Here is a 27,335-nt window from a genome sequence, read left to right on the forward strand (position 1 = left end):
TTTCGTTTCTGGCTTTGGAGGAGATGTTGTAGATCCACGCTTTCTGAATAGGAACTGGATATCGATGTCATCTCTTACGGAATTTGTGATTGTATTTTGTGTAGCGAGGTGAGTTGTGGTTGTGAATGGATGCAGTTCACGGACTGACGATCCGGAGTGATGTATATAGAAGTGAGCTAATGGAGAAGTGCAAGCACAGCCGTGTAGCCGATGGCGAGGAAGAGGTACGGAGACACTATGCACTTGTCAGACGTGGAGTATTGTGTTACTGAAAGAAAGTTCATACCAATACCACCCTTTTCCCATGTCCTTAATTCGTCCATCCAACGGCGCCCAGAGTTCGTAGAGGCGCATTGCCCAGTCAAGAGCCCACATGGTCAACCCTGGCGCCGTACAATAAAACATGGTGCTAGCATGAAGACATATAGTAATGATAGCGACTATGCCGAGAAGATGCGTGAAGTAAAACACATTGAAGTGGCGCAATCTGATCACTGGAAGAGTTGTGATGAATATCAGAAGCATAATGAACGAAGTCGTGATGCCAGTAAATATCAACGAAGCTCGCCAAACTCCGAGACTGGATTGATTTCCTGGCCAGCATTCTCGATAAAAGTAAGTAGGATTCAAGACAGGGTATACCATCCGTAGAGTAGCAGGCAAAGCTTCGAAGACAGGAAGCCAGGAAACGTACAGAAACCCGTGTGTGACAACCAGAGCAAATAACGTATATGCTGTGATCATGTGGAAGGTGAGAGTTGTCGCCACAGAAAGCTTGAAGAACGAAGCCAGAGCGCTATGTCGAGAAATAGGCAATATCGCCATGCCCATAGTGACATCGCATAAGTGGCCTGTCAACGCAATAGCTGCCAGTCTCTTGTTGCCATTCAGCACTCCACCCTCAAGGCCACGTTGTGTAAAGTACGCTTCTAGTCGAATCCACCATACTCCAACGATGATGCCGTAAAGCGATATGATCCACAAGAGGATGAGCAGTCCTCCCAAACCAATTTGTTTCCCTATGATGGGAATCTTGCCCTCGAAAAGTGGTTTCTGGAGCCTTTTCCGGAGTCGTGGCTGGAAGGCCCGCAATGCGAGGATTGTGACCGATATCCCAAGAAAGCAGTACCAAATAACGACATGTAATCGAGCCTGGAGTGGAAATAACCACTCTCCACAAGTACCTGCGAAGCAATGATGATTTGAACGGAAGGTCAATCCGATCGAGAGGGCGAATGTGAGAGAGAGACTCCCTGCCAGGGGCCATAGACAGGTGCGAGGAGTGATTCTAGTCATTTTCGAAATATAGCAGACAGATGGACGATAAAGAAAATCTGTGAGGCGATGCGCATTCCATCATGAACGAGATATCCAACTTCTGACTTCGAAACATTGACTTCTACTCAACTACGCTTGAAGTTCCAGTAGATGTACCATTGGTCCAAACCAGACTTTTAGTCTGTCTTGCCCAAATTGTAAGCCACCGACGACACAGCGGCAGTCCAGGTGTCAGTCTGTCACTCAAGCCACCAAATAATTGAGACACTTTTCTTGTACGTAGGCTGGAAAATGGGATCAAGGGATTCCGAGATGCAATTGAATTCGGTAACCCACGTTACCGGATGATCGCCCTCTAGGATGCATCGGACACGGAACACATAACCTTAAATCATCTGAAGTCCAGGTTGGGACACAAGAAATGTGCGGATCGTGAGGGCTGGTAGCGCAAGTGAGACTAGCCCCGGCAACGAAGCAGTCCGGAAAGAGGGATCGGCGACGGATCAAGCCTAGCATGAAGTCAAAGAAGCAAAACTTGTCCAAATGTGCTTAATGACGAGTGTAAGAAGGTTGCAACTCTTTTCTGCGCTGATAGCCAGGCTGTGTCCAACGTTCCCTCAACTTGAGGTTGAAATGTGTGAGCGCTGCGGAGACGAGAGGTCCTTAGATTCCCAAACCACTTGCATGCCAAAACTTATATTTAGTCATGGTGGAATGTTGCGATAATGTACGAGTCGGCAACTTGCCGAACAAAGACAATAGCTGGTGAGGTGTTGTAAAATTGCACAATTTAAGTCATCTGCAAGTCAGCATGATAGTAGTGTTTGATTCTCTGTTTAGCGTTCGATACAAAACTCTTTCTTCCCTTAATGATATCCTATACTAAGCCACTGTCCAACAGCTGTTGCGTTGCCAAGTATGTAATGTCCCCTCAATCTCGAATCTTCAGCCCCTCAACTGCCAGATGCTTGGCGTTATTTTCAATAGTTGCCTCCAATTCTTGAAGCATGATGTTTTGACGGGCGGTTATTTGATACTCAGGATCTGCGAATTTCAATGCCAACAAGGAAACGTTGAACTTGACCACATTTGTCAGCTCGCGCAGTGGCTCTAACAGGCCGCAATCTAGAAAGATATCGGTAGCCTTCTGTTGCGCAACCTTCGTGTATTCATGACCTGGATCAAAGTGATGAACAACTTCCACCTCTACCCCGATATCCACGTTGAGGACTTTGACAAAGGTTGAGTTTGATATGACTTTGGCGAGATCCTTGAATATGCTTGTAGAAGCAAGGAAAGTTTTGAAGGGTTTTCGGTCTTTGCGGTTGATGTTGAAACTTTTGTTGATACGGATCCGAATAGTACGATCTAATTGCCAAGATCCGAAGTAGAAATAGGCACTGAATTGGAACTGTTGGAAACGTGCAAAAACGTGGGGTTCCATGTATCCATCCATCTCTGCAGTAGCATACGTATACGTTCCATTCTCGTTGCGCCGACCGATGCCGAGCAGAGGGTTGTGACGCCATTAGGATCTAAGAGGTCTGGTTCAGGTCGAAGGCACTTGATATCTTCCCCTTGATTGAAGACAATAGCTGAGTAGAGGATGCCTTGAGCCTCTTGATAAACCTTCCAATTTGTCCGAAGGATGGCGGTATGCATATTTTTCGACGCCAGAAACACTATTGGTTTCCAGACAAGTAACTTGTAGACGTTGATGCGTAACTCTACCTTTATGTCAGTAAAGCACCTCTCATCTGGGGGAATGGGCACTACCTGTTGGGATCTCTAAGAAAATGCATCGCTCGACATGGCCAGTGTCGAGAGATGACATGATTTCCAAAATTGATGTGTTGGCAAATGGATGCAAATCAGACCGGATGGGGGAAAAGAAAGAAGATGCACGACGTGGATTGATGAAGCAGGCACGAGGGGCCGGTTCGCAGTTTCCCAAAGAATGGCCGAGCCGTCCCCAAACAGAGATATCTTGCGATTCTAAGTGTTCGACTTTCAACTACGAGTTGCGAACAACCTCAAGACTATAAGGTACAGCAAACTCCTATGTCTTTTGGTAAATGTTTAACATCAATCCCTCATCTTCCATCGAAGCTGTTTCTAGACTACGCTACCTCTCCGCCGACTGCACCATCGCCAATCCCCTCTTTCGAAAATCCAACATCCCATAAAAACATCCAAAGCCAAAGTATGACAGGCAACAAACAATATATAACATCGATAATAACAGAATTGTCAATGCAATAGAGACTTTCAGGGACCGTGCTCAGAAATTTTGCCCATACAACCCAACTCGCTACATAGATCAGAAGCCATAAAATAACCATGCAAAGTTGGAAACAATTGAAGACGCACCGCCCAGGCAATCGAATCCCGCTCCGATCCCGAGACTTGAGAGCATGGCGTTTCTTCGGCCTCCTACGCGGTCTTATTCCTCATATGAGGCGGTCCCTCTGAGTCGTCTTGGAAGTCTGCAAAAATACATGGCGAGCACAGTACAAAGAACCCTACAACGGCGGCATTGGTCAACACAAGCCCTGCCAGAAGCTCAGCGTCCTGTTGCATAGCCGGACAATTGGAAACTCCTTGAGTCGAATTGCAAGGTTGCGATGGGTCGAAGTCTTGCAGTGGTACATCAGCCTGTTTCATAAGAAAGCTGACACTCAATAGACCGATCACAAGTTCAGTTGCAAAGGCCGTCAATCCCGTCTTGACATGGATCTCGGCGCCACTTGATTTTGGATCATCTTTCGATGCCATGTAGTTGGCGAGAATCACAAAGACCGAAGCGTGATGCCTTGTCATCCACTGCTGAACGATGGCCCACCACCCACCGATTTGCGGTTGGGTATGTTTTGACGATGGAGTTGCCTGCCAGCAAAGGAGCGCCTATTGCCAGAGCAACGTTTCCCAGAACGGTCCCTATATAAGAGAGAAATGATGCAGGCCTCGATGCTCCTGATTCACGCTGGTCAGTGTTTCTTGGTCGATCACCTTTCCAGATCTCCCAATTCCAGGGTCTTACGTCTCCTGGTAGCTTCACAAAGAACGGTCGGCTAAGCATGAGGGACATTATGACCTGGACAATGTTATATGCCCTGAACATAGCTAGGATGGTGTGATGTTGTCGAAATGTTTAGCCCGGCTCTTTGGGAATGAGCTACTGGAGTAAGATGAACGTCGTGTTGTTAGCTATAGGCAACAAAACTTGAAAAGGAAAAGTTTGAAATTCTTCTTGGAGATATATTTGAGCCTTATCTCAAGTGACACAAAAGTGGCTTGCATGGCTGAACTTGATAGCAGGTATAATTCGTGGGCTAACCTGTTCTGCACAGGCATCGCGTACTTTCAGCCCCATGTGCACGAACCGATAACCATACCAATCAAAACAAAGATAATGAAGGGAAAATAGTATAGTATAATCAAAACCGTGCGAAAACTCAAGACGGTTCCTTGCCAAACGCAGTTTTGTACCAAACTATTTCTCCTTGTTCTGCTTATATATGTTCCAAGAGTGAATTTGAGCGAAACCAGGTTCTCAATTCAGGTCGGTTATCATACAGTCCTGGTAATCACACTCAGTTAGTTTCTACACATCTTTGTAGGCCGCCTGCGACCTTTTGTTCGACTTTTTCTCTCCATTTTCATCGAGGCTGTAACCTCTCACTTCTCCGCAGCAGCAGGAGCGGCCTCTCCAGAAGCAGCAGTCGCAGCAGTACTATTGCTCTTCTCACCCGACCCCGCATTCGCACCCTCCAGCGCCCCAACCAAAGCAGCCAATCCATCCGTCCCCGAAGTCGTCGAATTGCTCGATGCAGTCGACGTACTATTCTTTGACGACCCAGCACTGTTCAAAGCACCAAGCAAAGCAGCAAGACCTGCTGCATTACCCGTTCCCTGAGGCTTGTTGGCTCCCGTTCCTGTGGCTCCTGTTGTCTGGTTACTTCTATTGATCTCGGATCCTGCGACGGTGATTCCAGTCCCACCTGCTGCTCCGGTTGTCTTGTTTCCCTTCGGCGCGGCGACATTGATCCCGCTTGCTCCACCGATGCTTTGGGACCCGTCTGCGTTCGTCGTTATGCCGGATTCGCCTCCGACGTTGCTGCTGCCGTCACCGTTGACTTGGAGGATATGTCAGTGATCGCGATACGATACCATGCAGGGAGACGGTTCACCTGTAATTCCAGTTCCTCTTTTTGAAACGAATCTAGGAACAGCAATGGCCTGGACACCAATCGCCACAGTGAGGATATGGATGAGCTTCATGATAGAAAATAGATAATATTATAAACGTATACGACCGTAGAAATTTCAAATGTAGAGAAATGAATGAACCAGCACTAAACCTTCCCAAATTCCCAAGTGAGGACCAGCTCCATAATATCTGATCAATCTCTCAATCGCCACGCTCCATAAAATACACCTCTCCTTACTCTTCTCCGACGGCTTGGTTATTCTTGGTACCTTGGAAGTATTTGAGAATAGAACAAAAGATCGGCAAGTCTCGCTTCGCATGGTCTTGGCTGTAGAAATGGAACATGTTTTGGCTCAGATGGCTTCGGCTGTCTTCAGCCAAGAAGTGTCCAAACGTTTCACGTGACACCCACATCCATAGGTACTTGGATACAGCCTCACTCGAGTCCTGAAGTTTTGGCAGAGTCTAGAAGTATTTCAGTACAGTACCATGTTCTGCGTTCTTCACGATCGCTGTTACAGCCTTGCTTGAAACCAGTTATCTATTCTTCTGGAATGTGAAGATCTCTCCAGTTGAGCTATCACACAATTCCAGAAAAGACTTCATTGCTGGAGCCGTCCTTGCCGGAGAACCTTATATAAGAATGCTTCATGGGACAGCAGAGCGGGGAAAAAAGAATGTCTGAACATGAAATGAATCTCTAGATACTTGGGGAACTTTCCCACACTCGTACAACATGCATCATCAAGGACGCCTCGATGATCTCACACATGTAGCATATTAGCAATGAGCTCTGATGGCTATGAATATGTTCATTTCCAATCTCAATTGCAGGAACAAACACAGCGGCACTAAAAGCACAACCATAAGTGCGAACAATACTCCAACACATCTCCCAGACCCAAGTCAAAACCGAACAAAACGCCTCGTATGCGGAATCCCATAACGATTCTCCAGCAAATCAAAATAATTCGCCCCTCGCAAGTGGGCTTCCCACCTTGGGAGCCCACTGCAAACTCTTTCGCCTCGCTGCCATCAGACGCATCATCACACTCTCATCCTTCTTCTCGCTCAGGAACCCAGTCCCCATTGACATTCTGCTTTCACCTTCATTTTGTTCACTATCAACAAATCGTCTGCCAGCCGGGGCAGTCTTCTGTACCAATTGCTCTTTATGGAGGAAATAAGGTGTTTGACCACCCGGAGTCTCCCCTCCATAAAGTCCTTCCTCGCCATAAGCTGAGATAGTCTCTGGTGCCGGAGTGGCAGGGACAGGTGACAGTATCAATGTCTGGTCATTCTCATCGGGAGACGAGCCAGATGGAGAGTGAACCCATTGTACCGACTCTCTTCTTCGACTCTTGCTGGTGACTGGAGTATCAAGGTTGAGAAATTCCTTTGTTGGTGACATATTCCGGCCAGGAGTCATAGCTGAAGAAGGAACGAGTGTTCCATTCAGATTAGCCAAGGCGCGTGGCTCCATACTCTTACGTCGTCGATGGCCGCCTCTGGGAACCATGGTTGTATCGACCGCATAGGCCGATTCATCCAACCATTTGTTCTCGCGTTCACAGCTGTAATTTGTTAGAGAGTGACAGAATCGGAGAAGGACAGTAAACGTACTCTAAGACCCAGCCTACGCCAACACATGAGACAACTCCATTCGTTTCTTTAGCTTTCTCAAGGGCTCTCTTTCCACCGTCCTTGAAAACAAGATGTGTGATACTAACTTTGCTCCCATCTTCACCGTTCCAATTCCATGACTTCACACAGCGAGCGCCCATTTGGGTCAATAGCTCCGTGAAAAGCGCGCTCGCATCAGCACCTTCGCTTGTGTGAACGTCAACGAACACAACAGCACCTTTGAGAAGCTCGTTGTTGATATCGCGTCTTGGTGTCCGGGCAGGTGTACCCATAGTCGACCATGCTACACCGTCAGCTTTTGACGGAGTGGCAAATGTGTCTTGCATTATAACATCTTGATTCTGCTCAACTGCTGGAGCTCGGGGTGTGCTCTTAGTTGGGGAGTAAGAAATGACGGTATTCTTTCGTGTCAACAAGGTTGTTGGTCTCTGCGTGGGTAGTCGAGAAATGCTGGCACTCCGCTTCACAGGTGAAGGCCGCATTGGTGTATGGTCAGCAGCTGGCTTGAGAGGAACCTTGGAAACTGTGTGGCAGACTCTCTCGGATAGAACCCGTTTTGGAGTGGCATAAGCTCGAGGCGTTGAGGCCTGAGGAGCTTCAGCGAGTGCGAGCAATGCTGGGTCGATTGGAATTGCATTTTCATCACCATACTCTTGACTCGCTTCTGACGGAGTAGCTTCACCAACAATATCGTCATGATCGTCCTCCACGTTCTCGGCGTCGGCAACAGCAGCAGCAGTGAACATCTCCTCTGGTTCTGGGGCTTCAATCTGATCAGGCTCCAGTAGCGACATCTCATCAGCTTCGTGTGCAAGTGCCATGTCTTCTTCATCGACCTCGACAGGCTCAAAGTTCTCAGTGAGCATATCAGTTCCCATTAGAGGAGTGTCTGGAGCATCAACTAGCTCATCTCGAACGGACATCTCGTCCTCAAAGAACGTGCTTTTAGCTGGCGATGGTCGAGCACTTGCAGCTATATCTGCCTCGATTGCTTTGGCAAAAGAGGTAGTCGAGTATGAAAGCTGATCTATATCTGAAGCACTGCTTTCGGATTTTGCGGGACTAGCCGCCATCCAGTCGCTTAATTGTCTGGCAAGGGGTGTGAATCCAATCTTGTCTCTTCGCTCAGCTCGTTGAGTGGCTGTTTGCGGTGTCTTGGACTTCGAGAGAACAGAGAATGGAGTTGGGGTGGATGGCGAAGAAGTAAAGTCGTGAGACGAGCTTCTGAAGCCAGTAAGAGGACCAGGTGAGTATTGATGAGAACTCGAGGCAAGTTCGTCCTCAGAATCAGAGTCATGGAACGGGTTTTCGTCTGTTTCCCGTAGAGTGAAGGCTCCAGCAAATCCAGTACTATGTCTAGGAGGAGAGGATGGTGGGGTGGTGGTCGTTTCATCCATCTGATCATCAACGACAATGGTGTCAATTTCTTCCTCAGCCATGTGTTGTGGTTCATCGATCATCATAGGCTCATCCACCTGTGCAGTTTCACAAATCGCCTCGACATTTTCAATCGTGTCTTGGACAGAGTCATCTCTCGTAAATGCTGGGTCGGCTTCCCGTGGCATGATAGATGAAAGGCGGCCAGAAAAGGTTAGGCTTGGCTCTACACTTAATGCTTCATTTGTGGACAGGGAAGATGCTAATGAGCTTGCAGCAGGCGTCTCTCTGAACGCACTTGGAGGTAGCATTTGACCGGTCTTGATGGCACTTTTCGTAACGGTTCGAGGCGTCGCAAACCTTGATATCTTAAAAGTGCTGGCCTTAGGTGTTGTTGCGAACATGGAATTACTGTTACCAGATCGAGTAGGTGAGCCAGTCTCAGTTACCTTGGTAGGTGACTGTGGTCGTCTAGCAGGGGACTGCAGGAGCGAGACTTTGAAAGGAGAGTTCGCTGGAGCTGCTCTTGGTGCCGCAAGGGATGGCTTGAAGGGAGATTGAAGCAGAGACCCACCCATCATGGATCTCTGAGGAGAAGCTTTTAATGATTCCTTGAAGGGAGATTGAGGAGGGCGACGAGCTGGGCTAGCGACGATAGACCCCTTCAAATCTTGAGTAGAAGACATCACGGCCTTGTGAGCGGTGACGGTGGTGGAGAAATCGAGCTTCTTTGCAGTGCCAAACGCACTTCCTGGAGGTTTTATGGGGCTCTTCATGAGTGGTCTCATTGGTGTCTTTTCATTCGTAGCGAGCTCATCATCAGAGGCAGTCTCTTTCGCCTTGCCAACTTGTGTAGCCTTCTTTGGACTGAGCGGAGACGATTTCTCCTCTTCCACAACAGACTTGGCGCGCCCTCGTGTTGTACGAGCAGGAACCGCAGGCTTCCGGACGGGCTTCGCACGTAGGCCAGTGGCAGGCTCGGTAGCTTTTGCCTTGCCTTTCCCGTTGATCTCAATAGGGATAATGTTCTCCTTGTCGGGTTCGTCGAACTTCACAGACTTCTTGGGAGCGGCCTTTGTAGTAGTTGCAGCTCGAGTGCGGGGAGCTCGTTTCGCAGGCTGTTCGACAACGACAGCCTCCTCCTCTTGCACCTCTATCTTCTTTGACCGGCCTCGCGTAGCTCTGGTAGCTTCAGGTGCAGGTGTTTCGACTGCGGCCCTCTTCGCTCGAGTGGTTCTGACTGGGGGTTCGTCCATCTCAGCTGCTGGCTCGACGACCTTCTTCGGTCTCCCGCGTGTGCTGGGTTTGGTTTTTGGTTCGATTATTTCTTCGGGTTCTGGTTGTTGTTGTTCTTCTTCATGATGATCGTCTGCTCTGGTCTTGCGTTTTGTCGTAGATACGCTCCGAGTAACTTTAGCTTTTGATGAGGCAGTTGCGATTTTGGTCGTCTTGAGCTCGGGTGCAGTATCTTTGGCTGCGGCGCGAGCTCTAGTGACGCGCTTTGGTGGCGATTGAGGGTCCATGGTCGTTGTATAAGTTGGAAATCAATCTACGAGATGAGTGAATTCACATCGATATGAATGATGGATGGTTGTCGAAATGGTCGATGATCTATTGTTGTTGGAGTTTTATGCAGCCTATGAATCGCCGATGAAAGGTAAACAGAAGGCGCGCCCAGGGAGCTACCGGTTGCCATGTTAACGAGATGATCACGTGTTAGACCATGCCTTTTTGGGCTTGATGGTATTTACCTCAACTCTCAGATTCCAACGTACGAATCCACTGAAACAGTGTCTTATGTCTCACAGTGTTTACTGTGGACTCAGACTATCTCCTTTGTGGTCGTCGTCATTGTGACAGATTGTCGATTACATCGGAATCTCCAGTCCTGACTGAGCTGCCATTATTGGATTGATACTCACAGCAACATAAAGGCCCAAGACTATTCCAATTAGCCTCTTTCGTTTTGGAACTCTCCATCACTATCCATATTAAAACATTTTTGAACAACCTGCTCATGTCCATGGGTGTTGCTATTTTCTAGTATCACGTGATGGATGCTGGCTTTTGCTACTTACGTACCTAGGTAGGTAGGTAATGTACTGTACCTGTCGTTAAGTCTTACTATATCTTCAAATAACACAATATCCTCAAATTCATCTTCACCCGCCTTCTTGTTCATTCTTAGTGCCCCCCCATTCTCTAAAATTATACTATATGTCGAAGTCGCTTACGTCACCAACCTTATCAAACCAGCCCAGCGAACATCAACGAAAGACAAGCTCTCTCGTCTCCTTGATACCTTATTATCCAAGGAATAGCGCCAAAACTTCAGTCCGAGTGTACTATCATATTATTTGCTACAATCTCGGTGGATCTCAAGTCTCGTTTGCAACATCGCATTTCAATCTTCGGCTTTAAGTACATCTGGAAAGCAGCAGCAGCCACTTCCGATTAAGGCCAAAAACATGTCGTTTACCATATTTGGCGAACTTCCTGTCGAGCTTCGATGCCAAATTTGGAAACAAGTGTGCCATATTACACGAGTCCTCGACCTTTGGCCGCAGTATGATGACAAGACTCACAAGATCACTTTTCGGACCAGCAACCGGAATCCTCCAGCTATTCTATGTAAGTCATCAACGAATAGAGCTGTTTTCCTCACATTTCACTGACACTGGCACTCTTAGACGTCTCGCATGAGGCCCGCATGGTTGGGTTGGAGAACTACAAGCCCTTCTTTGGAACCCACTTCAAAAGAACACTGGGCGGAGGGCCTCTCTATCTCTCAGAAAATCCAAACATCTATGTCAACTGGGCCTCTGACATTATGTGTCCCTTAATCAATCCATGGAATCAGGAACATATTGACGAGATGGTCACCGATTTTGTGCTAGCTCTCTTCAGCCGCTTGCCATATACTCGCATTGCGATCCATATGGATGAGGCTAGACACTTTGAGAAGATATTTGGACATGACCTGGCATGGAGTGGACAACACAAAGAAATCGTCATCTATTCAATGGCTCGGCTATGCTTTCAAGAATTTCGTGTCGGCAAGCCGGTATTGTTCCAATTTTGCAACCCTGACCGAGTAATAGCGGATCCATTAGTGTCAGACGGGACCGTAGCTGAGATTTATCGCCTGAATATGTCTGTCGGCCATCTTAACTGCAAAATCCAGGAATATCGCGAGCGCTGTCCTGCATTGGCAAGCCCCTCTCCGCCGCTCATCAAATCTATGCTCATAGATTATGATGAGTGAGAATATTTGTACACTTGAGAGGTTCCAGATCTTCTCAACAGACGTCCAAAGCATGTTATCGGTTTTAAGCACTAGAATATTGATAGGGACAAGATACTGGGATATTGATGGTGATTGATGGTGACGAAGTTCCGCTACACTATATCACCACCCGACCCGACAGTGAAGTAGCTCTTTCAAACACGCGAAAGGGCAACGCAGTCGCAATTCTCTACGCGCAGTATGACTCGGTTCACGATGGTGAGCGAGCTATCCATCCGAAGGATGCCAAGAATCTGATCAAGGTAACCATTCCTATCTATTTTCGTTAGCGGTCACTAAGTACACGCAACTTCTAGAGCTTTTCACTCTCGCCGAAGGAATTGATGGCGTTGAACGACCGAATCCAACAATTCTCAAACAAAATTGATGGTCTCAGGAGATGCCACGGTTGTGATGAGCTGTCAGATCGTCTGAAGAAATGCCATAGGTGTTCGAGTTTCTGGTATTGCGACAGCGTAAGACTCCTACTGCTGGCCTATCATGTTGATCAGAGTGCTAATATGGGTGTGATCAGGTCTGTCAAGGAGTTGCCTGGAACAAGAAGGGCCACAAACGTGATTGCAAGCACCTTCGAGATCCCGACTTGCGAAGTCTGTTCCTTGTCAATTGGGACGTTTGTGAGGACGCACTTCGATTCCCTCTTCACATGTTTGTGCCTTCCGTGGACATAAACAAGAATGGTCTGACGGATGATATGGCAGCAATGATGTTGTAGTGGACTACAAGGATGGCTGTGTGGAAATGTGTACAGTAGAAGTCGTCTATTTGGCGCTCGCGCCTCATCTAGAAAACGCGTTGTCTTTGTAATGTAAAGGATAGAAGCACGTAGGTTTGTATTCCATAGAACCTTCTTCGAAGTTGCTCTGTTCACTTGACGTGACCTTCTCACGTGATGGGCTGTTGAAGACATGGATATTCTTGGCCACCACACAACCAGTTCGAAGCAAAGTTCAAAGATTCTGGATCATCAGGCACAGTCACACGTTGAAAGGTGCCGACATACGGTTCGACCGAACAGTATCATCCGAAGTTCCTCTGCCAATGTTTCCGACACTAGACGGCGTCTCGTACCACATTTCCGAGCCCTTGGCATCTCCACATCTCAACCGCTGATCCTATCGACTTTGCACCCAAGAGTCTGGGCATCATCAACTTTCCCCTGAGAATATTGGCAGACGCGCAATAATGCCATCTTGTAATGAGCATTGGTCGTCTGGGCAGCGAAATTCAGAGACACTGATCATGGCTGTGCTGGAGCTTCAACTTGGCGTCCCTTGATGTTCATATCTCAAATTCCCGCTGTCTGTCTTTTCTGCTGTTGATACATTTGTGATTTCTCCTACGTACCACCGTCATTCTTAAAGTCGTATTTCATTTCCTACTTCTCTCGTTTGGCATTTAATTCACACTCCGGAACCCTCTCTCTATCTGGACAGGGTCAAAATATTAACCTGCACCGTCAACAAATCCCTTCATATTACTGGAACGATGAGAATCAGGTCACATCATGTGGGGGTTGTCTGTCTGCTTGCAAATTTTGGAGATGCGGCCATCACACTTGACCTCACCTCGACTGACTCGATCAAGAAAGCTGCAAGTACCGTAGCGTTTGATTTGATGAAGTATTACACTGGAAATAACACTGGTGACGTTCCTGGAAATCTTCCAGATCCTTATTATTGGTAGGTACACGCCCAGTTCTTGCTCTGTAAGTAATAGCAGAGAGGTATCTAATAGAAGTTTTAGGTGGGAAGCAGGCGCTATGTTCGGAACGATGATGTGAGCATTTTCAGATTTGCAATTTCTAGCCCCCACTTTCTTGAGATTTCTCTACATATTCCTATGCTGATTCGTAGAGTAGAAATTATTGGTACTACACAGGAGACACGACATACAACGCAGTGACAAAACAAGCACTCCTACACCAAGCCGGCGACGACGGCGACTACATGCCCTTGAATCAAACCAAGACCGAAGGGAACGACGATCAAGGATTCTGGGGAATGGCAGCCATGACAGCAGCAGAAACGAAGTTCGAAGATCCGCCGTCAGGGCAACCTGGTTGGTTGGCTCTAGCACAGGGCGTGTTCAACACACAAGCTGCGAGATGGGATACCTCGACATGCGCTGGTGGGCTGAGGTGGCAGATCTTTACTTTCAATAATGGGTACAATTACAAGAACAGTATCTCGAACGGATGTTTCTTCAATCTTGCTGCCAGATTAGCGCTGTATACAGGAAATTCGACTTACTCGGACTGGGCTGGTACGTCAAAATCATCCTTGGTTCCAAGGACAATCTGGGAATCGAGTTCTCGTCGCACTCTCGAGAGAGAGCTCACTTCGGCTACTTGATATTTCTGCAAGGCACTTACTGATTTGTCAATAGTGAAGACGTTTGATTGGATGTACGGAGTTGGGTTGATGTCTCCAGAATACAAGATCTTCGACGGCACGCAAAATACAGACAATTGCACCGCAAAAGATCACAACACCTGGACATACAACGCAGGAATTTTCCTGCTAGGAAGTGCAACCATGTACAACTATGTCAGAGACTTCCCACACCTCATGTAGTAGAAACAATCTAACAAGGAACCAGACGAACGGCAGTGCCATCTGGCAAGAAAGAGTCACAGGCCTCCTGAACGCATCCCTCGTCTTCTTCACCGACGGCGTAATGTACGAGCCCTGCGAATCCTCAAAATGCAACATCGACCAACGCTCCTTCAAAGCCTACTTCTCGCGCTGGCTCGCCGCCACAGCCGAAATAGCACCCTTTACCCACGATACCATCATGGAGAAACTAGCTTCGTCCGCAACGGCAGCGGTCAAGACTTGCACGGCAGGAAACACTGGCACGCAATGTGGGCTTAGATGGACGACTGGAGCGAATGATGGGAGTTTGGGTGTGGGTGAACAGATGGCTGTTTTGGAGATTGTGCAGAGTAATCTTGTTGATACTGCACCGGGGTGGGTGAGTGCTGTGAAGGGGACGGGGACGAGTGAGGGGGATGTGAATGCTGGGAGTGATAGCTCGAGTACGGCGGATGATTTGCTTGTTACTCCTGTTACGATGGGTGATAGGGTTGGGGCGGGATTCTTGACGGCTTTGGTGTTGATTGGAGTTGTTGGTGGAAGTGCTACTATGATTATATCGTAGGATCTTGTTGGTTACGTTTGTATAGTTGCTGGAGCATTGTTGAAGGAGTTCAGGCGATGCGTTATAAATACCAACGAGTTAATTTTGAGCGATTTGAGGTCTGAGATGGAGGTCAATTCTTATTAGTGCGGTATCTCTTCTGCTTGTTGCAAGTGAAGAGGATCAACCACACAAACCTCCGCCACATTGCCCCTCATATCCGTCTCCAACCCACCCAATTTTTGACCAGAGCATCTTGAATCTTAACCAACTTCTTACTACTCAATCAAAGCTCTAATTCACAACAACTCCCCGTAGCGGAACACCCAGCGCCCTCATTTCTCAGTCAAGCACGGAACCCAGCGCTCGAATTCCCACTCCAGCACTCCACAGCGGAAAGCCCCTCAGTCGAGAATCCACTTTTCAAACAGCCCACGCGGAAACAACCGCCACACCGTCGACGTGCAACATAAGGTGACAAGAATGTGGCAATAGATTATCGTTTCTGGTTATTGGGAATAATACCTAGTTGGGAATGAAGGAAGGAAGGAGGGGCACGTGGTGTTGGAGGCGCTGAGGCTTGATGGTGGCTTGGTGGCTGCTGTTTCATGAGCCGCTTTCTTTTTAACCTTACAGGACATACTGGACCTCCATCGACGAGAAACGAGTGCGAATGCGACGAAGCCAGCAGCCAATACTCCCACGAGATAGGATCCGGAGAGCGGTTTACTCGTCTGATCTTCGAAGCATTCGCACTCTCAAACATGCGGACGTTTGGGGGCCAAGAAACTCATTTCCCTTGAATGGGACGAAAGGAGGCGGCCGGTGAATTAGGTCAGATCCGCCAGGAACCAGACTGTGCCCTCAAGTGAGAGGATCTTGTTGATTCTGAATCTTCTTTCCTTGCCGACTTCCAATTGTGGGGTTCTCTACTGGTTGTGTATAGAGGCACGAAACGATGAGGGCGGATTTCCTGCTTTGTCTCTCGTTTTCCTCGAGTCTTGCATCTGCGACGACATGTTACCTATATGGGGGTCAAGCAATTGATTCTGCCTACCAGCCTTGCAATGGAACCGCGCCCGTGTCAAGTAAGTGGTTTCGGCCACGTAATTTCCAGAATGAGGACTTTGACTGACATTATCATCCCAAGTGTGTTGTCATCTCGGGGTGTCGAACAATAATGGAGATGCATGTGGATCTGGGTCTACTTATGGACTGTGTGGAGTAACGGGGACTCAATTGTGGAGAGAGTCATGTACAGATCAGACATGGCAGTCTCCATCGTGCTTGAAACTCTGTACAACAGGTGCCGGTACGTGCCTCACCTAACATTCTACCCGATGATTATTTACTGATGGTGTATTTACGACAGGAGCGACGGGCGATTCGATGATAACTGCATGCGATGATGGGAGTTATTGTTGTGGACAAAATAATGCTACATGCTGTGATGCCGGGCAGGGGATGTTCATTGTGGATAATGAAGTCTCCTTGACGAAATCTACGAGCAGTTCGAGCTCTGCGTCCTCCACTGCGACGAGTCTGCCATCGACCTCATCTTCTTCTACATCGGCACCCATTGCCGCCAGTAGTACTGGGACTCCTTCACCAATGCCGACGAACTCAACAAGTAGTGGTATGACCACTGGGGCCAAGGTTGGGATAGCTGTTGGTGTTACTGGGGGTGTTCTGGCCATCGCTGCAGGCTTGGTGTTCTTGTTCATGCGCAGACGCAAGGATACAGGCCTGCCGACAGAACCAATGGCCGACTATCAAACTGTGTATAACCCAACGAAGGTGGTATCAGAGCCTACGACAGAGATGGATGCAAATAGGAACACTCAAGAGTTGGATGGATATTATAGAGGCCAGGAACTTCATGGAAAATCTGTGGCTGTGCAACAATATGCTGAGATGCCAACATGACAGGCAGAATAATGTTGGGTTGTTGTATGTATATTTGGCAAACATTCGGACTCGGACATTGAGCGTGATTTATATTTCCGAGCTTCCGCTCCTGCATCCGCCCCTACAAACTCTCTCACGGAAATAATTGGTAATATTGACCCCGCCTTACTCCGCCACTACACTACCCCTCGCTCTCGCAAGATGTTCCTATCAGTCATAAGAGTGAACACTTCTGCTCCACCTATTTCTTACTCACAGGCGAATACAGGAACAATCGTTGCTCGTGTTTCACGTTAGTCTATCTGACATCAGGATCCGGACGTGCTAGCTTCTAAACTTTATATTTACCTCACTATTCATTTCATCACCTTCCACATCCCATCTTTCCAAACTCCAATTCAACAGTCATGTCTCAAATAACGCCCTACAAGATCAACGTCGACGAGAAGTGTCTAGCAAAACTCAAGCAAAAGCTCGAATTAGTCGACTTCCCAGAAGAACTCGAAGGCGCAGGATGGACCTACGGAGCCTCCCTGTAAATTCTCCCTCCCCTCCTTTTGAAAAACTACAACTCACTCCCTCCAGATCAGAAATCAAATCCCTAACCAAATACTGGCTCGAAACCTTCTCCTGGCGCACCACTGAAGCAAAACTCAACGAGCTCTCCCACTTCATCACCCCAATAACAGTCCAAGGTTTCAAACCCGTCGATATCCATTTCGTCCACCAGAAGAGTGAAGATCCAAATGCGATCCCGCTGCTGTTCGTGCATGGTTGGCCGGGTAGTTTTATTGAGGTGACGAAGATGTTGCCGTTGCTCAAGAAAGGGGAGGGGGAGGGGAAGAGGGCTTTTCATGTTGTTGCGCCGAGTATGGCGAATTATGGGTTCTCGGGAAGGGTTACTGAGGTGAGAGTAAATGGAAAAGGAATTGGAGGAATGAGGGGGCTAACGGTTGGTAGAAAGGGTGGGGAATTGGACAACATGCGGAGGCTTTGCACAAGCTTAGTAACCATGCCCTTTCTTTTTTCCTTCTCCTCGCTTCCTTCACTCAAGCCATGTTTGGGCTCCCGAACAGGTTTCATCCCATTGCCGAAGATTCGGTTCTTAAATCTTTTATGAAAGCAAGTACTAACTTCCTGGAGTGTTGAATTTGGGTTACGATCGTTATGGTATATTTCCCTTCAAGTTTTTCCAAAGTACTACTGACAGCATCTAGTGACTCAAGGAGTAGGTGGCTTCGCTAGCGGTAGTGATGGTTGGCAGGATACTGACTATAATTCAGGGAGATTGGGGTGCTTTCGTCACTAGAACGATTGGGTTGAAGTATCCGGACCATTGCAAAGCAAATCACATCAATATGATCAGTGCCGCTGAGCCAGTTTGGACAGCCGAGAATCCGAAGCCAGAGTAAGTAATCTGAGGGTTCAGTCTTCAAGATATATTCCCTCCTAGAGAAGGAGTAAATTACTCCATAGATGGCTCTCTGTAAAATTTCAAGAGTAGTAGCAATTAACCTCAATCCCCAATTACCAGATACTCCGAGGACGAAAAGGAAGGAATGGCAACGCAGCAAGCCTTCCGAGCAGAAGGGAGCGGGTATCTCGCCATCCAAGGATCGAAGGCAAGTCTCCACCTAAGAGATCTAGCACAAAACTTACATCTCCCAGCCCGCTACCCTCGCCTTCTCCCTCCAAGACTCACCAGTTGGTCTTCTCGCCTGGATCTATGAGAAACTCCACACAGTAAGTCCTCTTCTCCCCCCACCCCTCAACACCCTACTCCAAAACTCACCCTTTCCCAAGTGGACAGATTCCTACCCCTGGACACCCGAGCAAATCCTAACCTGGATCTCCATCTACTACTTCTCCACCGCGGGTCCCTACGCCGGGATCTACACCTACTACGAAGCAATGCACGACCCGGTCCTCAACTTCTCCGCTTTTCAGCAATATATCGACCTCCCGCTGGGTGTAGCTGCGTTTCCGAAGGAGATGATCAACTCGCCGGAGAGCTGGTGGGGGACGATGGGGCCGATTGTGCATAGGAAGAGGTTTGAGAAAGGTGGGCATTTTGCGGCGTGGGAGAGGCCGGAGGATTTGGTGGGATGTTTGTGGGAGATGTTTGGGGAGGAGGGACCGGTGGGGAAGATTTGAGGAGGGGTTGTGGATGGTGAGTTGGGGTGGTAAGACGTAATTGTCTGCTTTCGTTACGTGGTATTTTTATGCATAGTTTTCGAGGTATCTTCTCTTCACTTTTCTTGCTGAACTTCTTGTTCCTTTCTTCAATATGTTGTACCCTTCGAGGTGAGTTGTAAATGATTCGACGAGGCTCTGGCCCTTTGCAACAGGATTTAGAGTAAGTGCGACAACCCAGGCGGCAAAATTTCATATTATCCTTCCAAAATTCGACTTTTCCGAAGGCTGTACTTGACTCGGTGTTCATAGGAGATTCGGAAGGAGGAACAGTGGGTAAGATTGAGGGAGGCTTGAGTCTTGTAGGTTGGTTTGGTAAAGCGCAATTATCGTATCCTAGTATTCCGAGCATAGTTTTTGATGTATCTTGCCTATCCCTGATTGTTCTGTTGTTTCCTTCTTGAACTCGCTGTCCGATTGGACGTAAGTGGTAAAGTTTCTAAGGCAAGAACCGCTCTGTTAGCAAGAGAGCAGCGACGATGACCCAAACAGTCAGAACTTACCTATATCCTCTTTCCAAAACTCAACCACTTAGACCGTTGTACGAACACGCAATACCTGCTTAGCATCATTAAACTGAACCAGTCAACAACTTCCCTAGTATGCAGGAGCGAAACTTCTCGAGTATACCAAACAGCTCAAATGTCCTTTCTCAAACCCACAATGAATCTCCGTCCTCCTCGAAGAACACAATCCAGCCTGAACCCTCGAATTCGCCCAAATGCGCAATTATCTTCTTCAAACTCTCCGAGGCAGCTCCTTAGTCCCTATTAAGCACATAGGGAGCCCCTCCATCCTTTCCCTAGCATCCAAACCTTTCCTCGACATCGATACCATTATCCCTCCATCCCAACTCCTGCCCATCACCACCGCTTTGTCCTCCTCTGGCTACATTCTGATTGGCGAGTCCCAGATCCCAATATGTTGGGCGTTTCGCCAACCGGCCGCGAGACAGAACTCGAGACGATGTGCAGAGTAGGAGATAAGGAGGAACGTGTATGTGGTGTTCGAAGGCTGTACGGCTTTTAGGAACTATTTGGACGTTCAGGGGGTGTTGTTGGAGGATGGGGAGCTGAGAGATGAGTATACGGCGCTGAAGAGGGAGGGTGTGGAGGAAAGTATGGAGTCGATGGTGGAGTATTAGAAGCAGAAGGCGGCTGTTTTGTTGAAGAAGTTGCGAGAGGCCGGGCTGGGGGAGGAGGAGGTTGAGGAGGTGAGTAGATCACTCACTCTGATCTTCCATCCAGCCAATTGCTCTTGGTACTATTTCGAGGGCTTTTGGGGACTTCCAGGGTGTAAATCGTTCCATTCTAATTCTTTCCAGAATAAGGAGTTTGATCCATCCAGCTTTTAGTGTTTTAGACGCGGATGTCGTTCCTATGTGTCAGCGGCCAGAATCCTTCTTGCAAGCTCTGTTTTGTTGATTCAATAGTATATCCTTATTGTGTTCAAGCGTAGCCCTTGCCGATAATTCAGTTGATTCTTGCTAGGAGATGCCCCTTAAGGGTGTCTTGACCAAGCCAATTTGCTCCTTCCATTGCGCTTTTCCAGACGCTCTTTTCACCTTCCTAGCTCTTATTTTGGGTGCTTTCCGGTTGTTCTATTCCCAGGGAAAGGGCTTAACCTTCGATTCCAAGAGTCGAATAGTTGGTGCAATAAGGATCTGTTTCGTTGATTAGGTGAGACTACGGCTGGAGTTGGAGAGATAGACCTGGTTGTTTGAGACCTATGAGATGGTAATGGAGCGTTTAATAAAGATTCGAGGGTTATATGCAGGCTGGAAGTAAATAGGGAGACTTGAGAAGGACTAACAGATGATTTGTAGGGTAGACATAGAAGTTGGGAGTTGAAGTGTTCTTGAGGGAGTTGAGATAATGAAGAGCTGATAAGAGGATTTCAAGTACCAAGTATCCTTCTCGAAAGTTTCAATACAGTCAATGGCTTGTAAAGTAGCTAGAGGTGTAGAGGTTAGGGCAAGGCGGCCGCTTGCGAGATAGGGGGCGGAGGCCGAGAGACCGGAGCTAACTGTTGCTCTCACTACGCGTCCAAGGCTTCACCGATTTTCTTGTTTATTTAAACATGCGACTTCTGACTCTCACTCGTATTCTTTCTCTTCCAAGACAACATCCACAACCTGAGATCGGAAAGCTTTGTGAGCTTCAGGTCTTGACAGTATCCCGATCCTAGAGCTTGTACTTGTGTTTCTCTCTCATACCCTTTACACCTCCGATCTGAACAATCTCGAACAGCAGCCAGACCTCAGCTGAACAATCTCGAGCCGCAACCTTCACTTCGTGGTCTTAGACTTTTCACTGCCGATAACGCCTCATACTTCTCAAAACATTGCCGTTACCCTTTACACCTCCGATCTGATCAATCTCGAGCCGCTGTCTTCACTTTGATCAGAACCATACAATCTCGAACAGTAAGTTTTACTTCGCAGTTTCACGCTTTTCCCTTCCGATATCGCCTCAGACTTCTTCAGACATTGGTTCCCTTTACATTTCTGACTGAATGATCTCGAACCGCAGACTTCACTTCACAACTTCAGACTTTCCTCTTCCGATAACGCCTCACACTTCTCGGGACATTCTTGCAAGATGGATGACCTCTTCACCTCGCCTCAACATCTCTTGGACGAGGGTACGGTCCAAGAACAGTACTCCACCTTGATGCCGCTGAAGAGGGGCATTGAGCCACCCTTAACGGCCGCCGAAGTCTCAGAGAACTTGACAATCACAAAGTCCGAGTCCTCTTTCATCACCATTCTCGTCATTCGAGACTTCCCAAACCCTGGCATTACTCTGGACAAGCGAGGTCTGGTTGGAGTCCCGCCATCATCCGAAGATGGCAAGAAGATCAGATTGGCGGCCCTAAACGGGCAGATGAGGATTCTGGACAATCGAACACCGCTGTGTTGGGAGCTCTCGACCGACAAGGTCCAGGTCACCAATGCGGCGTGGATCTCGTTTGTGCAGGATTTAGCGAAGGAGGCGGGTGTCCGGCTTGGGTTTGGCTCCAATGGTGTTAGAGCTGAGCTTCTGAAGTTGCAAATCTCCGAGAAGAGCAGGAGACCCACTGCACCCAAGAAGTAAGTTACTCCATGGTTCATTTTGTCTCATCACAACGATCAAGTGGCTGATAGTATACAGGACCAAGCCTTTGGCCGGAGTCGTAGGTACGATGTCCATCATCTTGCCCTGTACGTATACGGGCGGGGACATTCATGCGGTTCATGATGGCGAGACGAGTTTATTGGAGACTTCGACAAAATCGCACACTAACTTGCTCTGTGTTGCCTGGTAAGCTGTCACTTGTCATACTTTTGGAAGTATGCTAATAAGTCACCTTGAAATAGGATCTCGGATGTTACGCCCGAAGTCAAATCGATTACATCAGGATGGCGATTAGTTCTCTTATACAATCTGATGTCGGAAGAAGGGATGAACAAGGACAAGACCCCGGAGATGGAAGCTACAGTTGTTGATGGACCTGAGGCAGCAACTCCCGAGACATCCGAACCAGAGACTCCAGATGCATGCGAAGTACCTCTTCCTGCCGGACTCGAGGAAGCCGATTTATCGAAGATGGGGTCGGTCTTGGAGAAGGATGAAGAATGGCTGATTGACTTTTAAGATAGACATGGGGAGTAGCATATGTTGGATGGAGAGAGTATTCATGTAGAGTTCTTGCGGTCTCGGTACCGTTGAGAAAGTCCAAATTCGAGACTAGAGGAGCAATGGAGAATATTGGAACCGACTTTATAAATGATAAATCTACAAGTGATCGTGGCGAGTACTGTGAAGCTTACAATATAATAGCATTGTACTAATGTTTCTAAGATAATATAAGGAAGCTAAGTCCGAATTGTGATAAAAAATTTACGGGAGCAAAGGGATTTAAAAAGATTGAAGTACGACGTAAACTCCCTCGGCTTAGAAATGTTTGCTGTCTCACTTATGTTGGTTTTTGCAGGCTCTGGAATAATATTACCTTATATCCCAATTTCGGGGTGGTCATACAAGTCTGCTGGCTTGGGAAAGAAACTCGAGAAAGATCGAGGTAGAAGCGAATTATAGCAGGATAAAACACAGTAAAGATTGTCCATAATCAAAGAGATAGTTCAGGGGATACTGCTAGCCTGTAGCGTACTAGCCAAAGCTGCCAAAGTTCATGAAAATTAGCTCGGTCGTCAACAAACTGACCTTTCACTTGTGTTCTCGATTCCTCCCAACTCGAAACTTCCACCGCGCACCACCCCATCGCAACGCGACTCCCAGCCCCAACATGTTTCCTCGACTTACGAGGCTACATGCCTCAAATCGCGGTATCCCCAAACTGAGAACAGCTCTGACTCACCCCGCTCGTCCCGACGAAGGCGCTCTTGCGCGCAATCGTCAAGTCTCGAACTTCGACTCGCAACCGCGTCAATACAACCACCTTCCGCGATCACAAATCCAGAAGGTGCCTGTATATTTCCAACACGACGGGCCACAAATTCAAACACGGCCAGTAGGAAAATGGCGAGACGAACCGCTCTGGCTCCGATGGACAACCTACACTGCCTCTGTCTTAACACTCTGTCTCTTCTGGTCCTTCTACCAATACAGAGAGCCCACTTATGCCTTGGCGCGCATGCAACTCTGCATCCTAAACGACGAGGACATTGACAACTACATCAGAGCCAAAATCCAGAAGACGTTGGATCTAGTGGGTGTCTATGACTTTGAGCATTTCTACGGCATTTTCGGGGACCCGAATCCGGTGCCTGGAAAATTTGGTCTGGCTGAGATTTATCGGGACATGAACGCAGTGTACGAGCACTTAGTGAGAGCGTCAGCTGCGGAGCCGGTGATGGGGGCTGATTTGCATTTGGTGGATCATAATGGTAAGTCTTTCTCCGCATAAGGAGAGAGGTGTTGGGAAATCTTCTAATAGAGATTCTAGATTTCATGGAGAGTAAATTCAACTGCCACCCCACATCCATCATCGTCTATTACGGCGAGCTAGAAACCACTCTCCCACACCTCGGCAGTCCCGGTCTCCCCGCCTTGCTCACACCTCGCATCGTCCGCAAAGCGATGTTCCACGACTGCGAGACGTTGAATAGCTTCGTGTTCTGCTGCTTCGCTAGTATCCCTGCCATCCTCTTCGGTGGAGTAGCATGGAACTCTAGGGTCGTTAGACCGGTTGCTGTTCCGTATCTCATCTATTATGGAATGCTGGTTCTGTTCCATAATACGTGGTTGAAGACCCGGCAGGAGAATGAGGCAACGTATACTAGTATGATAATCATGATGAATGCGGGCTATGATCCGGCGGAGATGATTGGTTATCGGAAGAGACAGGTTGAGAGAGGGGAGCGGGAGTTGTTGGAGAGGGAATTGCAAGCTAGCGATCATATTGGTATATTGGATTGGAAGGATGTTGTGCTGCATAAGTTGAAACTTAGTCCTCTTCACAGATGGATTGCAGAGGTTTGTTTCATTTCCTCGGAAGTCTTGAAATGTGAGCTGATTCTTTTAATAGCAAAGACGATTTATGAGAGCGGCGGAGAACTTGTTACCTAAAGTGCAAGGACCGCAGAATGACGCCAAACGTGCGCTGTGGATGCCCACGACGAAAGATTTGAAGGATGGTTGTAAAGGAGAGGAGAAGGATGAAGATTCGGGGTCTAAGAAGAAGTGAGAGGAGTTTGAAGGAGCTGTACTTGTCCCAATTCCAGTATGAGTTCAGGCGGTCTGTTGCTTCAACCTCTCTTCCGGCTATGAGCCTAGCTTTGTTATCATATTGTACCTGTACTGAAGATCAGGGTATAACAAATGTGGTAGCTCTTGCGTTGACGCCATGTCTCAGACTAGCTGGCACATAATGGAAGACAAAATTTGCAACAATTTTCCCTCCGCATTTCTCTTCAGCTTGCAAGATCAAGACAGGAAAATATGTTTCGTAGGCCGAGATATTCGTAAGTGAAGCCTGTTTTTGGAGTCCAGATTCGTCTTTTGAGATCAGTGGCGCGTCGAAAAGTCTTCATATGGGGGTCCCACGATCGAGAGAGCAGTGAGAAAAGTGCGCAACCTATCAAATACATACACTCCACGGGGTTAGCAACAACTAACTTCCTGTTCTGATATTGTAGTCTGAAAGAAGAGACGTTTACGAGACGTGAGAGCTTCAAGGCGCCATAGACTTCCTAGAAGAGCAAAGAATCCGAATCACTATCTCAATGAGCTTGTATGCCGTGATGGAAAGATCGGAAGACTATTCATGGTACGGTGAAAATGTCTATGGCCCTCTTCCACGATGATTTTTCGCCAAGTATTGGTTGGTCTTCAGAAGGCCAAAGAATCTGAGCCCGAAGCTTGAGACTTGTATATGCATGATATAATATACTATTAAGATTCGGACGCTCTTTTCAGTTCTGAATAGACTAATCATCTTCAGGCGGAGGAGTAAAGAAGGGAGGAGAGGAGCTTAAGTTTGTACAATTTGATACTTTCTTGTTTTGGATATCAGATACCTCCAAAATGATTGATTTCTCTTCTGTCAACTTTCCTATTTCCTCTCCAACTATCTGTGCTGTCTTTTCTCCAACCTCTCCAACGATCCATCTTCCGTCTGGCAAGTGCCTCTGCATCAAATTTGCGCAAGGCCACCATCAACAGCAACCTCACTAGCAGTCATGAAACTACTATCCGACGACGCAAGAAAAGCCGCTACCGCCCCAATCTCCGACGGCTCAGCCATACGCTGGAGCGGATTACCCGCAGCAAAGGCTTTCATCCCCTCCTCGCCCAGTGCCCCCTTCGCGAGTTCTGTCGCCGTCGGCCCAGGCGACAGCACATTGACCCGGATACCAGTACCCTTCAAGTCCTCGGCCCAGGTCTTTGCGAGGTTACGTACCGCCGCCTTACTCGCGCCATACAAGCTGAATGCGGGTGCACCCGTGGTGCCCGCGCTGGATCCGGTCAAGATAATGGAGCCACCGGGGCCCATGAGCGGCAGCGCCTTTTGCACCGTGAAGACGGCACCCTTGACGTTGGTGTCGAGGATTTCATCACAGTGCTCAACGGTGATGTCGCCGAGCTTCAGCTGGCTGCCCGCTCCGGCATTGGAGAAGACGATGTCGAGGGTTCCGCGCTCGGCTTTTACTGCTGCGTAGAGGCGATCGAGGTCAGCTAGGTCTGAGACGGAGCCCTTCACAGCGCGGGCGTTGGGCCCCAGGTCGGCTAAAGCTGCGTCGAGGGCGTCTTGACGGCGGCCATAGATGTAGACGAAGGCGCCTTCCGAGATGAAGCGCTTTGCTGCTGCGAGACCGATGCCTGTTGCTCCGCCGGTGATCACGGCTGTCTTTCCACTTAGTCGAGACATGTTGTGTATCCTTTGTTGGAGTTGTATGGAAGTTAAGAATATGCTTTTCGGAGGACAAGTAGAGATGTAAGATCTTACTTCCCTCTAAAATCTTGCAGAGATACATGACTTTAATAGCTGTTGAGAGTTACCAGAAAGGCTTGCGGACAACTCTTTCTCCGTTATGACAAATCTAGACTTGCAAATGGGCGTTATGCTGAATGGATACTATTATCAATCACCAATTTGTAAAGAGCCGTGAAACCAAAGATGTCCTATCTATGAGGCTGCTTTGCTTATTAATGACAAATATCACGGCCAACATTGTCGCCGCTCCGGATTGTTAGGTAATGCAACCTACGCTAATAGTACGGGTAATATTATCGCCGCTCCGAATCATGACTAATACCATTTTCATCCCTGCAGAAGTTCTGAAGCAAGGAAACAAGCAGAGCACTATCGAAATGAAGGCTGAAATCCGACAAGATAGAACATGACGCAGAGTAGTATTCGTAGAAACTTTAGTCACTTTTCAAAGGCTTTATATACTCGACTTAAATCTCCACCTTGGATAGGGTTTTAGCGAATCTTGTAAAGAAAAAGTCAAATTGAGAAATAAAAGGTTGCGTAAAAGTACTTCCATGGGGCGTAGCTTAAATACTTTACATTGCTAGATACTAGAGTCGTTCTCCAAAAAGATTCCGAATGCCGACACACCGCGGTCTACACTCAAGCAAGGTATTCCTGGACCTGGACATGGATATCCTTGACGCCATGTCTCATCACTATAGGGAACTGGACCGAATTACTCGATGAGTAGTCAAAAATAATCCTGAAGAGCACTTAGCTTGGGTGAGGATGACCGTTCCAAAAGTTTATATTGTGTGCAAGCACGGGAGATAAAAGTCATGCACTTGGTAGCGCATC

General features: G+C 47.9%; 11 protein-coding genes across 11 annotated transcripts; 5 read left to right on the forward strand and 6 right to left on the reverse strand.

Annotated features, from left to right (window-relative positions):
* Positions 1–77: 77 nt before the first annotated feature.
* Positions 78–1,296, reverse strand: LY89DRAFT_761136 (uncharacterized protein; the record flags this gene model as incomplete). The annotated part of the gene is made up of 1 exon (XM_018221535.1): positions 78–1,296. The coding sequence occupies one exon, from the start codon at positions 1,294–1,296 to the stop codon at positions 247–249; it is 1,050 nt and encodes a 349-aa protein (XP_018063912.1). The 3' UTR covers positions 78–246.
* Positions 1,297–2,209: 913 nt separating this feature from the next.
* LY89DRAFT_675730 (uncharacterized protein) lies at positions 2,210–3,112 on the reverse strand (the record flags this gene model as incomplete). The annotated part of the gene is made up of 3 exons (XM_018213531.1): positions 2,210–2,689; positions 2,779–3,005; positions 3,055–3,112. The coding sequence occupies 3 exons, from the start codon at positions 3,110–3,112 to the stop codon at positions 2,210–2,212; spliced, it is 765 nt and encodes a 254-aa protein (XP_018063913.1).
* A 599-nt stretch (positions 3,113–3,711) lies between these two features.
* LY89DRAFT_675731 (uncharacterized protein) lies at positions 3,712–4,366 on the reverse strand (the record flags this gene model as incomplete). Its single annotated transcript, XM_018213532.1, has 2 exons — positions 3,712–4,164; positions 4,319–4,366. 2 exons carry the CDS (start codon positions 4,364–4,366, stop codon positions 3,712–3,714), a joined length of 501 nt encoding a protein of 166 aa, XP_018063914.1.
* A 474-nt stretch (positions 4,367–4,840) lies between these two features.
* Positions 4,841–5,640, reverse strand: LY89DRAFT_272884 (uncharacterized protein). Its single transcript, XM_018206379.1, has 3 exons — positions 5,469–5,640; positions 5,280–5,414; positions 4,841–5,222 (listed from the first exon to the last, which is right to left on the reverse strand). Exons 1-3 carry the CDS (start codon positions 5,557–5,559, stop codon positions 4,957–4,959), a joined length of 492 nt encoding a protein of 163 aa, XP_018063915.1. The 5' UTR covers positions 5,560–5,640; the 3' UTR covers positions 4,841–4,956.
* Positions 5,641–6,214: 574 nt separating this feature from the next.
* On the reverse strand, positions 6,215–10,126 carry LY89DRAFT_710952 (uncharacterized protein). Its single transcript, XM_018217874.1, has 2 exons — positions 7,112–10,126; positions 6,215–7,062 (listed from the first exon to the last, which is right to left on the reverse strand). Exons 1-2 carry the CDS (start codon positions 10,030–10,032, stop codon positions 6,450–6,452), a joined length of 3,534 nt encoding a protein of 1,177 aa, XP_018063916.1. The 5' UTR covers positions 10,033–10,126; the 3' UTR covers positions 6,215–6,449.
* An 851-nt stretch (positions 10,127–10,977) lies between these two features.
* On the forward strand, positions 10,978–13,015 carry LY89DRAFT_761138 (uncharacterized protein; the record flags this gene model as incomplete). The annotated part of the gene is made up of 5 exons (XM_018221536.1): positions 10,978–11,140; positions 11,200–11,573; positions 11,861–12,058; positions 12,113–12,271; positions 12,331–13,015. 5 exons carry the CDS (start codon positions 10,978–10,980, stop codon positions 12,529–12,531), a joined length of 1,095 nt encoding a protein of 364 aa, XP_018063917.1. The 3' UTR covers positions 12,532–13,015.
* Positions 13,016–13,304: 289 nt separating this feature from the next.
* On the forward strand, positions 13,305–14,978 carry LY89DRAFT_675735 (glycoside hydrolase family 76 protein; the record flags this gene model as incomplete). The annotated part of the gene is made up of 5 exons (XM_018213533.1): positions 13,305–13,498; positions 13,563–13,595; positions 13,678–14,081; positions 14,205–14,365; positions 14,418–14,978. The coding sequence occupies 5 exons, from the start codon at positions 13,305–13,307 to the stop codon at positions 14,976–14,978; spliced, it is 1,353 nt and encodes a 450-aa protein (XP_018063918.1).
* Positions 14,979–15,819: 841 nt separating this feature from the next.
* LY89DRAFT_273028 (uncharacterized protein) lies at positions 15,820–16,992 on the forward strand. Its single transcript, XM_018206381.1, has 3 exons — positions 15,820–16,045; positions 16,108–16,269; positions 16,330–16,992. Exons 1-3 carry the CDS (start codon positions 15,916–15,918, stop codon positions 16,881–16,883), a joined length of 846 nt encoding a protein of 281 aa, XP_018063919.1. The 5' UTR covers positions 15,820–15,915; the 3' UTR covers positions 16,884–16,992.
* A 1-nt stretch (position 16,993) lies between these two features.
* Positions 16,994–19,399, forward strand: LY89DRAFT_272907 (alpha/beta-hydrolase). Its single transcript, XM_018206380.1, has 9 exons — positions 16,994–17,400; positions 17,451–17,772; positions 17,826–17,871; positions 18,009–18,035; positions 18,083–18,093; positions 18,149–18,273; positions 18,400–18,487; positions 18,534–18,608; positions 18,669–19,399. The coding sequence occupies exons 1-9, from the start codon at positions 17,273–17,275 to the stop codon at positions 19,017–19,019; spliced, it is 1,173 nt and encodes a 390-aa protein (XP_018063920.1). The 5' UTR covers positions 16,994–17,272; the 3' UTR covers positions 19,020–19,399.
* A 2,053-nt stretch (positions 19,400–21,452) lies between these two features.
* On the forward strand, positions 21,453–22,821 carry LY89DRAFT_273244 (uncharacterized protein). The gene is made up of 3 exons (XM_018206382.1): positions 21,453–22,149; positions 22,211–22,360; positions 22,417–22,821. The coding sequence occupies exons 1-3, from the start codon at positions 21,659–21,661 to the stop codon at positions 22,691–22,693; spliced, it is 918 nt and encodes a 305-aa protein (XP_018063921.1). The 5' UTR covers positions 21,453–21,658; the 3' UTR covers positions 22,694–22,821.
* Positions 22,822–25,422: 2,601 nt separating this feature from the next.
* Positions 25,423–26,684, reverse strand: LY89DRAFT_273293 (NAD(P)-binding protein). Its single transcript, XM_018206383.1, has one exon. The coding sequence runs from the start codon at positions 26,427–26,429 to the stop codon at positions 25,695–25,697; it is 735 nt and encodes a 244-aa protein (XP_018063922.1). The 5' UTR covers positions 26,430–26,684; the 3' UTR covers positions 25,423–25,694.
* Positions 26,685–27,335: the final 651 nt, after the last annotated feature.

Source organism: Mollisia scopiformis (assembly GCF_001500285.1).
Source record: "Mollisia scopiformis unplaced genomic scaffold LY89scaffold_28, whole genome shotgun sequence".
Taxonomy (NCBI): Eukaryota; Fungi; Ascomycota; class Leotiomycetes; order Helotiales; family Mollisiaceae; genus Mollisia; species Mollisia scopiformis.

Bases quoted from the DNA above. Each gene is read 5' to 3' on its own strand.
- LY89DRAFT_272907 (XM_018206380.1), top strand. From the start codon at position 17,273: ATGTCTCAAATAACGCCCTACAAGATCAACGTCGACGAGAAGTGTCTA. The intron at 18,274-18,399 runs GTAAGTAATCTG...CCCAATTACCAG, and splicing joins GCCGAGAATCCGAAGCCAGA to ATACTCCGAGGACGAAAAGG. The intron at 18,488-18,533 runs GCAAGTCTCCAC...TACATCTCCCAG, and splicing joins TCGCCATCCAAGGATCGAAG to CCCGCTACCCTCGCCTTCTC.
- LY89DRAFT_272884 (XM_018206379.1), bottom strand. From the start codon at position 5,559: ATGAAGCTCATCCATATCCTCACTGTGGCGATTGGTGTCCAGGCCATT. The intron at 5,415-5,468 runs GTGAACCGTCTC...ATATCCTCCAAG, and splicing joins AAGAGGAACTGGAATTACAG to TCAACGGTGACGGCAGCAGC. The intron at 5,223-5,279 runs GTGGGACTGGAA...ACCAGACAACAG, and splicing joins CAAGACAACCGGAGCAGCAG to GAGCCACAGGAACGGGAGCC.
- LY89DRAFT_273028 (XM_018206381.1), top strand. From the start codon at position 15,916: ATGAGGGCGGATTTCCTGCTTTGTCTCTCGTTTTCCTCGAGTCTTGCA. The intron at 16,046-16,107 runs GTAAGTGGTTTC...TATCATCCCAAG, and splicing joins TGGAACCGCGCCCGTGTCAA to TGTGTTGTCATCTCGGGGTG. The intron at 16,270-16,329 runs GTACGTGCCTCA...TATTTACGACAG, and splicing joins ACTCTGTACAACAGGTGCCG to GAGCGACGGGCGATTCGATG.
- LY89DRAFT_273293 (XM_018206383.1), bottom strand. From the start codon at position 26,429: ATGTCTCGACTAAGTGGAAAGACAGCCGTGATCACCGGCGGAGCAACA.
- LY89DRAFT_710952 (XM_018217874.1), bottom strand. From the start codon at position 10,032: ATGGACCCTCAATCGCCACCAAAGCGCGTCACTAGAGCTCGCGCCGCA. The intron at 7,063-7,111 runs GTACGTTTACTG...AACAAATTACAG, and splicing joins GGCGTAGGCTGGGTCTTAGA to CTGTGAACGCGAGAACAAAT.
- LY89DRAFT_273244 (XM_018206382.1), top strand. From the start codon at position 21,659: ATGGATGACCTCTTCACCTCGCCTCAACATCTCTTGGACGAGGGTACG. The intron at 22,150-22,210 runs GTAAGTTACTCC...GATAGTATACAG, and splicing joins AGACCCACTGCACCCAAGAA to GACCAAGCCTTTGGCCGGAG. The intron at 22,361-22,416 runs GTAAGCTGTCAC...ACCTTGAAATAG, and splicing joins AACTTGCTCTGTGTTGCCTG to GATCTCGGATGTTACGCCCG.